General features: G+C 39.2%; 1 protein-coding gene across 3 annotated transcripts in view; it reads right to left on the reverse strand.

Annotated features, from left to right (window-relative positions):
- BEGAIN (brain enriched guanylate kinase associated) overlaps window positions 1-14,280 on the reverse strand; it is a 113,641-nt gene that overhangs the window by 71,367 nt on the left and 27,994 nt on the right. For 2 of the 3 annotated variants that reach the window (XM_030949857.1, XM_030949856.1), the window contains exon 2: window positions 2,109-2,198. The exons of the other annotated variant lie outside the window; for it this stretch is intronic. In XM_030949857.1, coding sequence (XP_030805717.1) covers window positions 2,109-2,198 — 90 coding nt within the window. The remainder of the gene's footprint in view (window positions 1-2,108; window positions 2,199-14,280) is intronic. 3 annotated transcript variants of the gene reach the window in all.

The raw sequence follows: 14,280 nt of genomic DNA on the forward strand, positions 1-14,280 counted from the left end.
AAAAGCTGCTCACACTCTTCATGTGAAAAGCAATGCATAATGTGCTCCTCCAGAGGGGACCCAGGAGCCCTTTGACTCCACCTCCCCAGCAGATGTAGCACCCAAGGACTTTTACAGAGTGAGGAAGCAGATTCACTACTCTGGACTTTCCCAAAAATTCCTCTTGTGCATTGAGATGTGGATTACATAAACACAGGCTATATTTTTTTTTCGGTTTTTTTTTTTTTTTTTTGGGCATCTTATAACTGAACTACTTCAACATTCTGGGTTAATCAAAACTTAGGTTTTTACTAGAAATCTCTTGCTGATACTGTTACTGCTTTCTCATTAGTTTTTAAAGGTTAAGGTGCATCAGATCAGGCTGGGTAAAATAGGACCTATCCTCATTTTGTAAATGCTGACACTTGTCATACTCACTATTTTTCATTTTACCAAACAAACATTTGGGTTTTTTATGAGTTCCTTCAGCTAGGTGATATTTTTCAATATAACTAGAAAGCAAGTTTTCAGATATTGTTTTACAGTCTGGATATGTTGAAACAGTGAGATTAAGATCTGAGTTACTCAACAGGAAAGAAACAAGCCAGCTTTCTGGAAATACAAAAATTTCTCTAAAAATTTAGATCCTTGTGAGCTTTTCAAAAGGCATGTAGGCAAAATGAAAATTGTCTTTCAATGGCTATTTATTTTTATTTTTTTTATGAAATGGGTAAATAGGTTGAGCAAAATTTTGGATTTGTGCATTTTCAGTTGTATTACACTTGGAAATAAACTGTGGTATTGTCCTCTACAAGAGTAAGCTTTTTTAATTTCATAAGTAACAACTACAAGTAGACCATAGTGGTAGGGAAAAAAAATATATTTTAAGTGAGACCCAGGGAAAGATGACTAAGTATCATCCCAAGACACAGAGATTCCATGTGGACATCCATTTTAAAACAGAATGTAAGATCAAGCTCAGTGATTATACCATGGATGTGTGAATTTCTTCCAATTTTAAAGGACTTTCAAATATTCAACCAAGTTGGAATTAGGGTTGAACATTTTGTAAAAGAGTTTTCTATGCCTGGATTGTATTTCACTTCACTGGTCATCTCTTGCTTTTAGCAAGAACAAGGAGCAGAGCAAAGCTTTTTTTGCATCAAGATCTTCTAAACCCAGGTAAGAGTAGAGTGTACCTGCAGAATCCCAGGGGAATGAAAAGCAGGATTTCAAACCACTTTTCCAAGATTGCTGGGGTTTTTTTGCTCCACAGAGTGTAGACCGTGTGAAAAAAAAATAAAAAAGAATCTCACTTATGTCTTTCTTACACTATCAGCACTCTTAAGATGAAACGTCTCACACATTATCATCTTGTATTTAGAGAAAATCAGTAGACTGCAGGAACCAATCTGAAGCTTACTCTGTCTTTATTTTTTTAACCTAATCACTTTTTTACTTTGAGATATATTACAATATATTGAATGACATTTCTTCTACATATCTGCCACTCGAAATAAAGCCAAGCAAAAAGAATAGACATTGAATTCAGGAGAAAAGTAGAAGAGAATTTAAGCAAAATATGGAAAAATGAGTCATTACTTAAACTTATACTACATGCTGCATAGAAATGTAAACCAGAATCAGTCATAACTCCCCCATTCTTTCAGTGTACTGTACCTATAGCATTGAAAAATCCTTAGTCCAGGAGACTCAAGATTAATGTAAACCTGACAAAGGAAAGAGAATATATATACATACCAGCAATTAAGAAAGATGGGTGAACTGCCCAGATAACTGTGGTACCAACAGTGAAATGTAATGCACTTGCATTGTCAAACTACTCTATCAGAAAAAGAGATTAACTGGTATGAGGCAGCTGTGGATTTTGCAGCTTCTTCAACACCTTTCAGGTTTTATGCCTGTTAGTAACAATTATTACAGGCTTGGCTGAGGCAAGCATCTAGAGTACTACAACAAACAGATCTGCTGTTACTGCCCTAATCCAGAAAACACAGTGGAGCTGAACAATGAGAGACCACAGACTAACATGAAGAAATGAAACATTTTTACGGACATCAGAAAGTTAGAAAGAAAGCATAACTCACAAAACATCACTTATTAGTTACCTGTCCCAGAGAGTAGGTGAAGATTTTGCGAGCCTGCCCTGGAGAATTCTAGGTTGCCATAGGCAGGTTGGCACCCAGGAATTTCGTACCCTGTAGCATGAATAGAGGATAAACCATGGCTAGGTATGGCTCATAAGACATACGAGTGATAACCCAGCTAGATTTGCTTTGTATCAGAAGGCTATGGCACAATTTGATACTAATTATTGTGCAGGATATCTTACTTTAAAGCAGTATTAAAATTACAAAACAGAGTGATGCTACAGCACATATTTAGTAACTTGGCTGAATTTTGTAGGGCAGAATAAGCATTTACAATTGACCTTTCGATGGCTCTAAATGGGTGCTACTCCATCTATTTTACTGCAGAAGCATTTGGTCTTAAGATTTGTGAATCAAGCCCTTATATTTTTGCATTCTGAAAACATCAGTTTAAACAAATTTGTGCTTCACTGAAAGAGGGTCATCAAAATTTCTTCTGAGCACCATAGTGAGAACATTTTTAACAGTGTTAATTGAATCTGGGCTGAGGTTCAAGTCCTGTATACCAGGTTCTGTGCTCATCTACCAGCAGCAGAACAATAGCTAAAAAACGTTTGCTGGGAAAGAAAAGCACAAAGAGAAGCAATCTGAACTAGCAATAGAAGCTATGAATAACACACAGCAAAAGCAGATCCTGAGCCCAGGAGAAGGACGAGGCAGGAAAATTAGCAATGAGAACTGTTGCCCAACATTAGCATCAAGCAATGCTGGTAAGACTCACAACAGTCTGTGCAGTCCTTAGTCAAGCAAATCCTTACTGAGGTCAAAGGTGGTTTTTCCTGAGTAAATTCTGAGTAAGGACTAATGTACTTGGCCATGCAGAACACCTCATAGAGTATTGCTTTATTCATTTGCAATATCAGAAATACAACACAACATTCCTTGAAGGACAAACTTGGTGAAAATCAGTTTTTCCGGACGCAAGCATATCTATATTTATGAACCAGAATCTTTGCATAAACTTTCCCTGTGGTCAGTGATCACTACACATGCAGAAAATCCTACCCTCTGGTATTCACCATCAATTACCAGTGGTTACTGCAAAGTAGGGACCTTCTGGTTAACACATGTAGAGGTGGACACACCTTTACATACACGACATATTGCAGGAGAGCTGCAGAGAGCAGCAGAGAATTTTAGTGTTCGTGGGAAAGGATAACCCTGCTGAGGCTCTTACCACTGCTCTAAGTCTGCCCTAGGTTTGGCTTCATGTCAAGGACTGCTGGCAGCAAGCTGATGGTCTTTGAGACACCCTGAGGAAAAGCTGTAAATGAATGCCAGCATGTTGCTTTAGTTATATCACTGAGTTGTACCTAAGGAAAAAACATTTAAGTATCTTTTAACTTCCTCCACATTGGACTTGGATTTAGTATGTGAAGACACACAAGGAAGTAAAAAAAAAAAAGTGAGGGCCTAAGTATTAAGTGTTGTCATCACATGAATGTACAGCAATATCAACTTTGAAATCAAACTGGGGTGAGAATAAATCTTTGCAATATAACACCTCAGTACTGTTGGTTCTGCAGTGAACTGTCAGCATGACTTTGGATTTTACATTTTTAACAGCTTTTCTCATGTTTTCAAACTGTAAATGCCATAATCAATAAGTGTGTACATATTTAATACACACAGTTCTGTAGCACTTTACTGCGCATTTGCATTCTCAGCTATGGATATTAGGTAAGCAGTCAGTTGTAGAAAAACAGTTATGGAAATGATTTTTACCTAGACCTCCATTTTGTATTTGCATACTTTTAGGTACAAAATTGTAAACTACTTATAAAAGTCACCTGAGCAATCTTAATACTGAAAAAAAAAGTCCAATCAAACATAACAGGAAATTTAGCCACAGGTTTTTCCAGAATGAGCAGAGGTTTTTCAAGTGAGTACATTTTGCATATAAGAAACTATATGCACCAGGAACCCTCTGTAGGAGTGTTCTAATGAAAAACAAAACTCGAAAATCCTGAGATGGCTTAAATGAAAACATTAGGCTTTTCAAGCCTGCAAAATTAATTAAATTTGGGCTCCTGGTGCAAAGAAGCCATTTGAGCACTGAGAAATCTCTGCTGCCTTCATATCCATTACAAGTTCTCCTCCATGTAGTCTTAATCCAATATATCTCACACCTTTTGCTGATATATAGAAAATGGCTTTGCTATAGGTAACCTTGACAAAATTTTTTAAGCCTGTGAGATGTTTTGACAGAGATGGGAGTGGTGTAAATTCCACTTTAGCTGTTTGTTCAGTGTGTTTCCTGTCATCATTTTTGTAGTAAGTCACATGTAATTGCTCCATAAATGAGCTAAGACAGAGAAAAGCTCTCTTCTCTAAATGTGGTGGATCTTTCAAAAGCTCCCCAAAGGGATTTAATAACATCCTGTCTCACATAATCAGTGTCAGCTGTAGTCAGTCTAATCCTATTCTCTTATGCAAGGTCAAAAAATAATTAGTAATGGTAAGATTTATTTGCCTGATACTAAACCACAAAAATTAATTTGTCAGCCTCTGCAGTTTACATGGATATTGTTTTAGCATTGGCAAATAAGAAATCAGCAAAACAGACAAACATTTTTGTCTAAAGCAACTGCAAATTTTAAAGGAAACAAAATGGGAAAAGCTCCCAGTTCTGTTACTGTGTTGTTTCCTTTCTGAAACAACAGTTGTAAGAAATATTAAAGTATTGTAAATAAGAAACCAGCCTATTAAAGAAATATATTGCAGTCACTCCAGACAATTAGTAGTTTACTACAGGAAAAGTATCAGTCTCAAACAACCTGATGATAAAGTTTTTCAGATTATCAATTTTTAAAACTACTTTTCATTGTGCCAAGGCATGATAAAGTAACTAATTTTTCTCTTCTTTCTCCAGAGCTTCACTTATATATCACTGATGTGATTGAGACCGACTCCACTGTCAGGTAAGGTTGGAATTTGGACATACTTGTAATAGTCTGTGTTTTCTTGTCTTGTCCTAGAACATGCAGTATGTTACTTCAAATATTGTCTGTGGCTCGTCTGGCAATAATCATGGAGTCTACTTACAGACATATAGAGAATTTGAAAAATAAAAAAGACATGGATTTCTCAGTGAGGCATGATCAACACTGTCTAGAGAAGAACAGTTCATCAGTTTTGGTGCCAGAAGGTCATTGTTCCACTGTGCCTGGAATAGATACATGCAGACTGCTGTGCCTATTTAAGAAATAATTTTCTTAAAAATTAGGAAAATAAATGCAATGCCTCTTATGCTCCCCTCTCCATATTCTATAGATGGTGAATAATTTTTTTTTTCAGTTCTCTCTGAAACTGCAGCTGAAGATGGGGGGTGAGAATCTGTGAGAGAAGCCATTCCACAGAAGGAGGGGCAGGAGGTGCCCCAGGAGCTGCAGCGTGGGCAGCCAGGTGCAGGCCATGGTGAGAGAGTTGTGCCCCAACTGCATCCCAAGGGAGGGACTCCACACTGGAGCAGGGAGTGTGAAGAGTCCTCCCACTGAGGAGGAGGGAGTGGCACAGACAATAAATAAGTGATGAACTGACCACAGCCCCCATTCCCATCCCCCTGGGACACTTGAAGGGAGGAGACAGATCAGAGTGAAGGAGGGAGGGGTGGTGGGAAGGGGTTTTAAGACTTAGATTTTATTTTCTCATTATTCTACCCTGATTTTATTGGTGATAAATTGATTTCCCCAAGAGGGGTCTATTTGGCTCATGATGGTGATTGGTGTGTGATCTCTCAGCACATGAGTCTTTCATAATATTTTCTCTCACCTCCCTGTCCAGTTGAGAAGGGAAGTGACAGGGCAGCTTTGGTGGGCACCTGGGGTCAACCCACAACAGGATCTATTTTACAGTCCACATGTCTATTTTACACATTTCAAATGCAAATCTGAAAGATTTTTCTGAAATGTGTTTTCAGAAGTTGGAGAATTTTATGGTTGCTCTTTGGAGTGGAAGACTTAGAGAGTAGATTTAAGCAGTCTTTAAGCAAAAGGCACCCCAAATCTTACACCTCTTAAAGGGAGAAGGGTTTTCTGTAAAGCAGGAAGGAATGTATCCTGGTCTAAATTTTAGCTTAAAGTCAGTGATTTTTAAGACATGAAGGGGATTTGAAAGTCACCCTTAAACTGGGTTGCGCTATTATGATTTCTGTTCTTGCCCAACTTAGCCCTATTTTACCCCGCTACGAACAACTTAAGTGCAGGAACTGCTATTTTTGCTTCTATTAACACCATGAAGCTATTTTAAGGGCATGCTTTTATAAATACTAATAACCTGAGATGAAACATTGAGAGAGCAAGCTGGGAGAACCACAGGGACACCTCAGAACATACTGTCACGACTCTACATCCCGTCCTCATCGAGAGGGCACGTGGCTCTGATGCTGATTTAGCATCACAGGTCTGCAAGATGCTGTCAGCTGTGCTTTCCTTCTACCTACTTTCCTACCAGTCATGCCAGTGTAGGTAACCGGCTGTCATCTCCACAGAACAAGGGGTGAAGCTAATAAAGATGTCAAACAATCCATTTTCTGTGAGGGGGTGGTGGTTCTATTCCTGGAGTTACCAGAACTATCCACGGCCACAGCATTAAATAGTGTAAAACTGCTGCAGGGACTGAACAATGTTCAGTTAATGAATATTTTCAGTGTAACTCCCTGGCTGACAAGCAGGGTCCTATGGAAGCATGCATCCCACCAGCTGGGGTATTTTGCTGGGACTGGACCAATAGCTCTGCAGTGCAGACACAGATGCCAGCAGAGTGTGTGAGAATATAGGGAGGCTGGGAATGTCCATGAAGCAGAAAAGGGAGGAAGATGAGGACACCTGCAAGCAGGGAAGTTAATATCTATTTTATGACAGTATAGGAATACATAGATGTTGCTCTGCCAGCTCAATTTTACACATTTTAGGAGAGGGTGTTTCTCTGAAAAAGGCCTGCTGGCTTCCATACCTCTCATAACTTTCTGATGAGGCAAAAGCCCCCACTTTTTTTCACTCATCCTATTTCTTGTCTTTTTATTTTTGCCTCACTCTTCTAAAAAGCTCCTGCCATGGCTTCTCTTCATCTCCAGCTTTGTCCACCAGTTCAATCCCCAAACTAGATGTTTCTTGCATGGCCACTGTCTCCTCTTGATGAATCACCTGCTGCTCCTGGTAAGAGACCACTTCCATGTGCCTTCTTGGGAAGCCAGATACTAAAAATCCTTCACCTGCCATAAAGGGTTAGGGAGGAAGTCTTAGTCTTGAAACTCTAGGATCAAGAACAATTGACTGAGATTGAACCTATGTGAGATCTAGTTTAGAAACTAATGCTTTTGAAGTGCACAACTTTGAAATTTTATAAAAATCATAGAACTACAGAACGGTTTTGGTTGAAAGGGACCTTAAAGATCATCAGTTTCAACTCCCCTGCCATGGTCTGGGGCACCTTCCACTAGACAAGGTTGCTCAAAGGCCCATCTTACCTGGCCTTGAACAATTCCAGGGATGAGGCATCCATAACTTCTTTGGACAACCTGAGCCTCACCACCCTCACAGCAAAGAATTTATTCCTAGTATTTGATCTAAAATTATGTTTTTCCAGTTTAAAGCCATTCTTCCTTGTCTTATCTCAATGCCCTTCACAAATGTTCCTCTCCAGCTCTCCTGTAAGCCCCCTTTAGGGACTGGAAATCCTGCAGGTCCTTCTCAATCCGTTCTCTGCCCAGCCTATATTTGTGCTGGGGATTGCCCTCAGCCACATGCAGGACCTTGCTCTTGGCCTTGTTGTACTTCATGAGGTTTGGGGCCACCTCCCAGCCCTGGGGCCTGTCCATGTCCCTCTGGATGGCATCCCTTCCCTCAGGAGTGCCAACCCCACCACACACCTTGGTGCTGTCAGCAAACTCGCTGAGGGTGTGCTGAATCCCACCATCCGTGCTGATGGCAAAGTGTGAAACAGTGTCTTCTTTATTCCCCACAGAGCTATTTCAGCTGGCCCCGTGTTAAAGCCAAACTACTGGCTGCAGGGTCTGGAATTCTTTTGTGCTGCTTTTCAGGTGATCTCCTACTGACATGTGATCCCCCTTCAGGCTCTGTTAATGGCACCGACATCAGACTGGAAGTGGGACTGAGATTGATTGAGAGGAATTTCCATCAACTTGGCAAGCCTATGCTAATTATAACACAAATTTCTGACACTCTGGAAAGCTCCTTGGAATATTTTACGTATCAGCTGCAAAGTAGGCTGGATGAGGGCTTCTTAATGAAGAAAGTAATTGGCTATTTTTTTTTTTTGAGTTGATCCACCTTTTTTCCCTGGTTATATTTTCTGAAATAGCTGAGGCATTTTAACATAGAAATATGGCTTGCAACATTCCCATTGATACAGTCAGAATTTTGCAAAGCATTAAGAAATCTGTCAGTGAAACATTTTGGGTGGCCTCAGTGATCAGTAACGCTGCTGGGTCACCACAGCTCCCTTACCTACCTATTTCTCCACCTAAATTTGTCAAACCATGTGGGTGGCCTTTTGTGAAGTAAATGTGTATGAATATGCATACACATATGTGTATGTATATGTATGTACATGCTTTAAATCTACTATTTTCAGGAAATAGATGAGGAAAATAGTGCATAAAGGCATTGAACTGTCATGCTTGGGCTATAAATACGTGAATGAATAATTATTACTCTATTAGGCGGGTTGACAGAGCTGCTGTGGTAGAATTGGAACTATTTGCAATGTTTAATTTTGTTTGTTGACGCCTTCAAATAATTGTGTTGCCAAAACACAAATTATATTTCATTCAGACCCAAGGCAGTCAGTTCAATAGAGGTGTATGAACAAAATATAGGGATTTATGACTAATGAATAAATGAACTTTCTGTTCTCAAAATGCTAAGATGACTTATTCTCTGTGTGAAAACATAAACTAATCAGTTTTCCATAAATTTCTAATTAACAACAGGCTCTTAAAAGTATCTGTGGAAACAGCTCATATTTTTCCAAACTTTTGCTTTATTTCATTAATGAGGTACTCTAGTTTGTATATTAATATCCAATATTGGCTTTAATGTAGTGGGTTATTGCAACAAAATCCAAGATTGTGAAGCTTTGACTGCTTGATGACCACTTTTTTTGGTATCACTGTGGCATTATATTGTGGCTATATGACTTCACATTTTGTCAGTCTTTAAATGCATGAAATATACTAATAGATCTGAAATTTAATAGCTGGCTGAGTACAATTTACTGATTATTAGATTTGCAGGAGAAAAAAGAAACAGGTGCAGAAACACTCCCTCCTGCAACTGCAGAAAAATATGATAGGAATTAGTCATTCAGTATCTGCATGGAAATAATCATAAATTGTTAATAATATTTCATTTTGAGTCTCCTTGAGATGCTGATCATCTGCATATTGTGAAAAACATCATCTGTACTGACCTACAAGTTATAAACCATTGCTTTAAAATAAAAAGTCACTCTTTGAAGGGTTAGAGATTATCCTTGCAATTAATTCAATGACAGCTGATAGCTTGTATACTGCTTAAATGATTTTTGTTATTTCCAGTGGGAAGCAATAGCCATAAATGCATTGTATAGGTGCCAAAATATACCTGTTGTTTGTGGACATTTCCCATTGGAACTCTACTGCTAGTGTGGTTTATATGCCTCCAGAAGGGTCAGTATCAGCAGTGGCTCTCCAACGCTGTCAGTGATAATTCACAACAGCTTCTCTGAGGTATTTATTTTTATGATGAGTTTTTGCATAATGACAGGAAACAGTTCTCATGAGGAATGGTTTTCTGCATGCAGGAAAACGAATATCAAATTGACCTAAGGGTTGTTCTTTCCTCCATTTACACTGGGTCTTTTTCTTCAACCAGCTGAATAATAGTTGTTTCTAATGTAATTAGGCCATCACAAATAATTTCCTCCCTACCTTTTCTCTATCAGAAATGCTTTGTCCCAGTGTCCCAGCAGCAGATCCTTTTTTTTCACTTTTTTTTTATGGCATTATTTCAGGCAATCTTTACAACACTGCAGCTGTCCTCTCTGAGTGCATTTAAACCTTTGTTCCAATGTGGAGAACATTATGGGGTAGCTGTCAGTAAGTATCAGGTTGAGAAGATTTCTGTGCCTATGTGTGACTTTTTATCAATCTAAAGGACTTGGATTTGAAAAGTTATTTTAGTTTCCTAGTATGGAATATTAAGATGCTTAAGGTATTGGCTGCATAAATTAGTAATATATTAAAAGCTACCTTCTAAATCCTCTATTGCCAGTGTAATTTTCCTTTTCCCCCAGTTTTCAACAGTCTTCCTTGGAGCCTCTAAGTTTTGGAGCTTTAGATAATCACTGACTCATTTTGTCATCTAGGAATGCACTATGTAAGAGGTCTTTTCTAAATATATGGATGTATTTACTGCCTACATCAACTGTGCTTGTATTTATATTTCATACCTTTTCCAAAGTCTGCTGTGATGATTTAAAGTAGGGGGATGTGAATGTGTGAATAAAATCATACTGAATATAGAGTAGGATTATCTTTACTGAGAATAGAAGGTCTTTTGTGCAAAGACTCGTCTGTGCTTTCAGAGTTCCAGCAATCTATGCCTGGTGCCTCCAGAGAATCTAATAATTACAAGACATCCCTTTAAAACCACACACATTTTACATGGTAAGTAGAGTAAGGCTGACACTTAGGACTCTAACGTACCATACCATAAAGAGGTATCCTAAATTATATCTGGTGGCTCAGGAACTTTCATTTAGTCACTGAATGCAGTGCTAAAACGGCTTTTAGGCTAAATGTCTGTTTTCTAAGCAGGTTGAGTAAACAGTGATGTGAGGTGTTTCAGCAAGAGAAGGAATGTTGGCATGCTGGGGAAAGGCAGTGATGGTTTTGGGAACATTATGCAGAATTTCAGTCACCCTTTTTCAAGAGAGAGATTCAGTCTGGAAGAGATGCACAGAAAAGGGTTTTTCTGAGACCTGAGGCATCTTAGAAAACAAACTCAAAGGAAAGTTTGTCTGGATCAGTCTAAAAAATGAAAAACTGAATGGGGATATGGCTGATATTGTAAATGTAACAGGGAAGGGCAAAAATTATTTCCTCTAAAGAAAAGTGAAGGCTTAAGAAGAAAATGATCATGATTACATCTTCTACTGGAATTTTGAAGATTTCTAATGATAGAACATGATTCTGAAACAGCCTTTCAATAAGAGTAGCAGACAGAGAACTTAGAAGATGGAGTACATGGTTGCCTGTAAATGCAGATTACTGCCCCGAAATGTCCAGGTTCCTAAATGTCCTTTTTTCTAATCTGATTTTTCACAAAAAGGCTATTGTTAAAAGATTTTTTCTAACAATGGATCTCAGCCCTTTAAGATGTCACTCCCTTCAGTAATTGGTACTTGTGGGAGAACAGAACAGGGCACCATAGTAGTACTGCCAATGACTGGAGTCAGAAATGGAAGAAATGTCATTGGAAAAACCAGTCCTACCTTTCAGAACCAGATGCAGCTAATGAATTTGTCATTTGATCTCTGCTAGCAGTGCATTTATCAGTTCAACACTTTAATGTGTTTACAATACGAATGCTCTGCTACAGAGCAGTTGAATTTACAATAGAGAATACTATGATTACAGAGATAAAATCTAGAGAAACATTCCCAGGAGATGCTTCTAGGCAGCTTAAAATCAATAGAAATGATGAGTATTTTACATCTCTTCAGACTTGGTTCTGATTTTGACTATTACAAGCCTTATCTTTTACCCCTGAAGAGCATGGGTGCTTTCACTGTGGATAGATTTCTGTGTTCTTTTTGCTGAGAAAATTAAGCAGTGAGTGATCTGCTTCAGAAATCTGCTCACTGGAGAATTGGTAAATATGCATGAAAACAACTGCCCTGGAGTATAATCTGAGCTATTTTTATGTTACAGTTTGGTAGGTTAGGAGAAGGAATTAATTAAAACAAGAGAGATTAGACTTCAGAGCTTGTTTTTCTGACTCTTCAGAAACCCAGTTGAGGCCTCTTCTTCTTGCCACCCCAGATTTAGATTATTTTTGCTAAATTCTGATTTTATTGAAGAATTTATTCAGCAGTGACTATACCTCTGGTAAAATAATTCAGTGAAATTGCCTGGGCTAGCTAGCATGAAGTTTACCCCTTGTATATCCATGCAGGTTGTCGCTGTCCATCTTGCACTCTGTGGGGCTATTTGAATTGATTCTTTCTAGTTTTATGTGCCTTCCATTATACAGGGCAGATTTTCTGTTGTCTTAGGGTACACCACATTCATTTTGCAGGCACTTCTCTATGCCAGGCACTGTTCTATTGGACCCTTGGGTATGTCAAATAAACAATACAGCTCCCAATATAGAGACAATCAGCTCACTTTTCTGTTGCTTGACTTGCTCCCTTACCCTTTTCCTTCTTCTCCATTTAAAGTATGAGTTTATTTAGGGAGAGGAAATCTCTTAGGATCATGGGACAACAACATGCAGAATAATGAATTCTTATCTCAGGATGGGACCTCAAGTGTAAAGAGGAAAAACTGAGAGGAAAATTCTAGTGGGGTCACTTGAGTGGAGGATCTTTTGAGAAAGCAGGAAAAAGACTAAAAAATCATCCAAGGGATGGCAGCCTAAAGGTGTGTTAAAAACATCCCAACACTCTCAGATCTGCTCAGTGTTATATTTCAAAATAGCTAATGGGAAGATTTCAAAATTATTTCATTATCCTGCACACCAATTTAAACCAGACAAATATCAGTGAAACATCTTAATCCAGAATAATGCAGGAAACAGAGCTGACTCAGAGGTAAAGAAAATGCAGAATTTCACTGCTCTGTGGATGAGTGCTGTTGAGGGAGATGGCAGGGCTGTGGAGAAGCAGGCATGGTGCTCCTGCTTGTGCCAGGACAAAGGGCCATGACCACTGCTGCCTGCAAGAAGGATGAGCAAGAGTTTTTAGTCTTCTCAGAGCATCCCTTCCTTGGGCAGTAGCAGGGCAGGTCTCTGGCAAAGGCAAAGCAGAGAGCTGCCCCAGCAACTGCAGACTTTGTCTAAAGCTGCCTCTGCAAATCCCATTCCATTTATTCCAGGGCTCAAAACATGAGCTGTACCAGGCCCAAGGGAAAAAAAGTGCCGCAAAACAAAATTGCCAGGTGTGAGCAATCAGAGCACAATTAAATCTATTATGAATGAAATAAGTTAACTCCTTAAAAAAAATAAACCTTAGCTGTTGTGGAAGGTGTCCTATTTAGCAATTAAAAGATGCATATGTTCAAGTGAGTCTTATTACTGCTTGGCTAACTCCTGTCATGTGCTTCTTCAAGCTTTCTCTTGCCAGAATAGACTGTGTGGCAGAAAACAGACTCAGTTTTCATCCAGATGCACATCAGTGAGTCAGGGGCATGAGACAGACTGCTTTCTTCAGTGTAGACAATGTCTGCCTAGGATAACAGCTAACTGATGGATGCTGTTAAAATCAGAGAAACAGAAATGCAGAACATGTAATGGTGAGCATCTGATCACATGGAATAGAGCTCCCAAAGGGAGGTCATAGAGCACTAAAGGTGGGACAGGCTCAGAAGCAATACTTGGCTGAAGTGCAGGCCCTGTTTTCAAGCCATGAGTACAGAAGAATCATTCTCTCTAACCAGTCTCACAGACACGCAGAATTTGGGGATCTGGAGTGCCCTAGGAGGTTGTGCAGACACTGATCTGCCTGAGGACAATGGCCAGGCTCCCCAGCATTACTGGGATTTCTCTGCAAGGCAGGAGGTTCAGGTCCTTGGTGGAGCCTGACCCATTCATGGTGCTTCAAACCCCCCTACCCCACAGGGATGGGAAGTGCAGAGTTAGCAGAGAGCTCAGCAGCTGTGACTTCTTATTTTAAAAACCCAGTGGTAGTGATGTATATCCCACTTTCAGTGGTTTGAGCAGGGAGCACTGTTTTATTTCAAATTGAAGACCTTAGTCTTGTTTCTACTTTTTCTCAGGATATGCCCTTACTAGGTGTCTATCAGCTCAGATTTTCATGCCTTCCACTTGAGACTGGGTACTGGGTAACCAAGAGTACAAAGTCATGAATCCAGCAAGAAAGGAAGCAAAAAAATAAACCAAAATAAAAA

Source organism: Camarhynchus parvulus, chromosome 5 (assembly GCF_901933205.1).
Source record: "Camarhynchus parvulus chromosome 5, STF_HiC, whole genome shotgun sequence".
Taxonomy (NCBI): domain Eukaryota; kingdom Metazoa; phylum Chordata; class Aves; order Passeriformes; family Thraupidae; genus Camarhynchus; species Camarhynchus parvulus.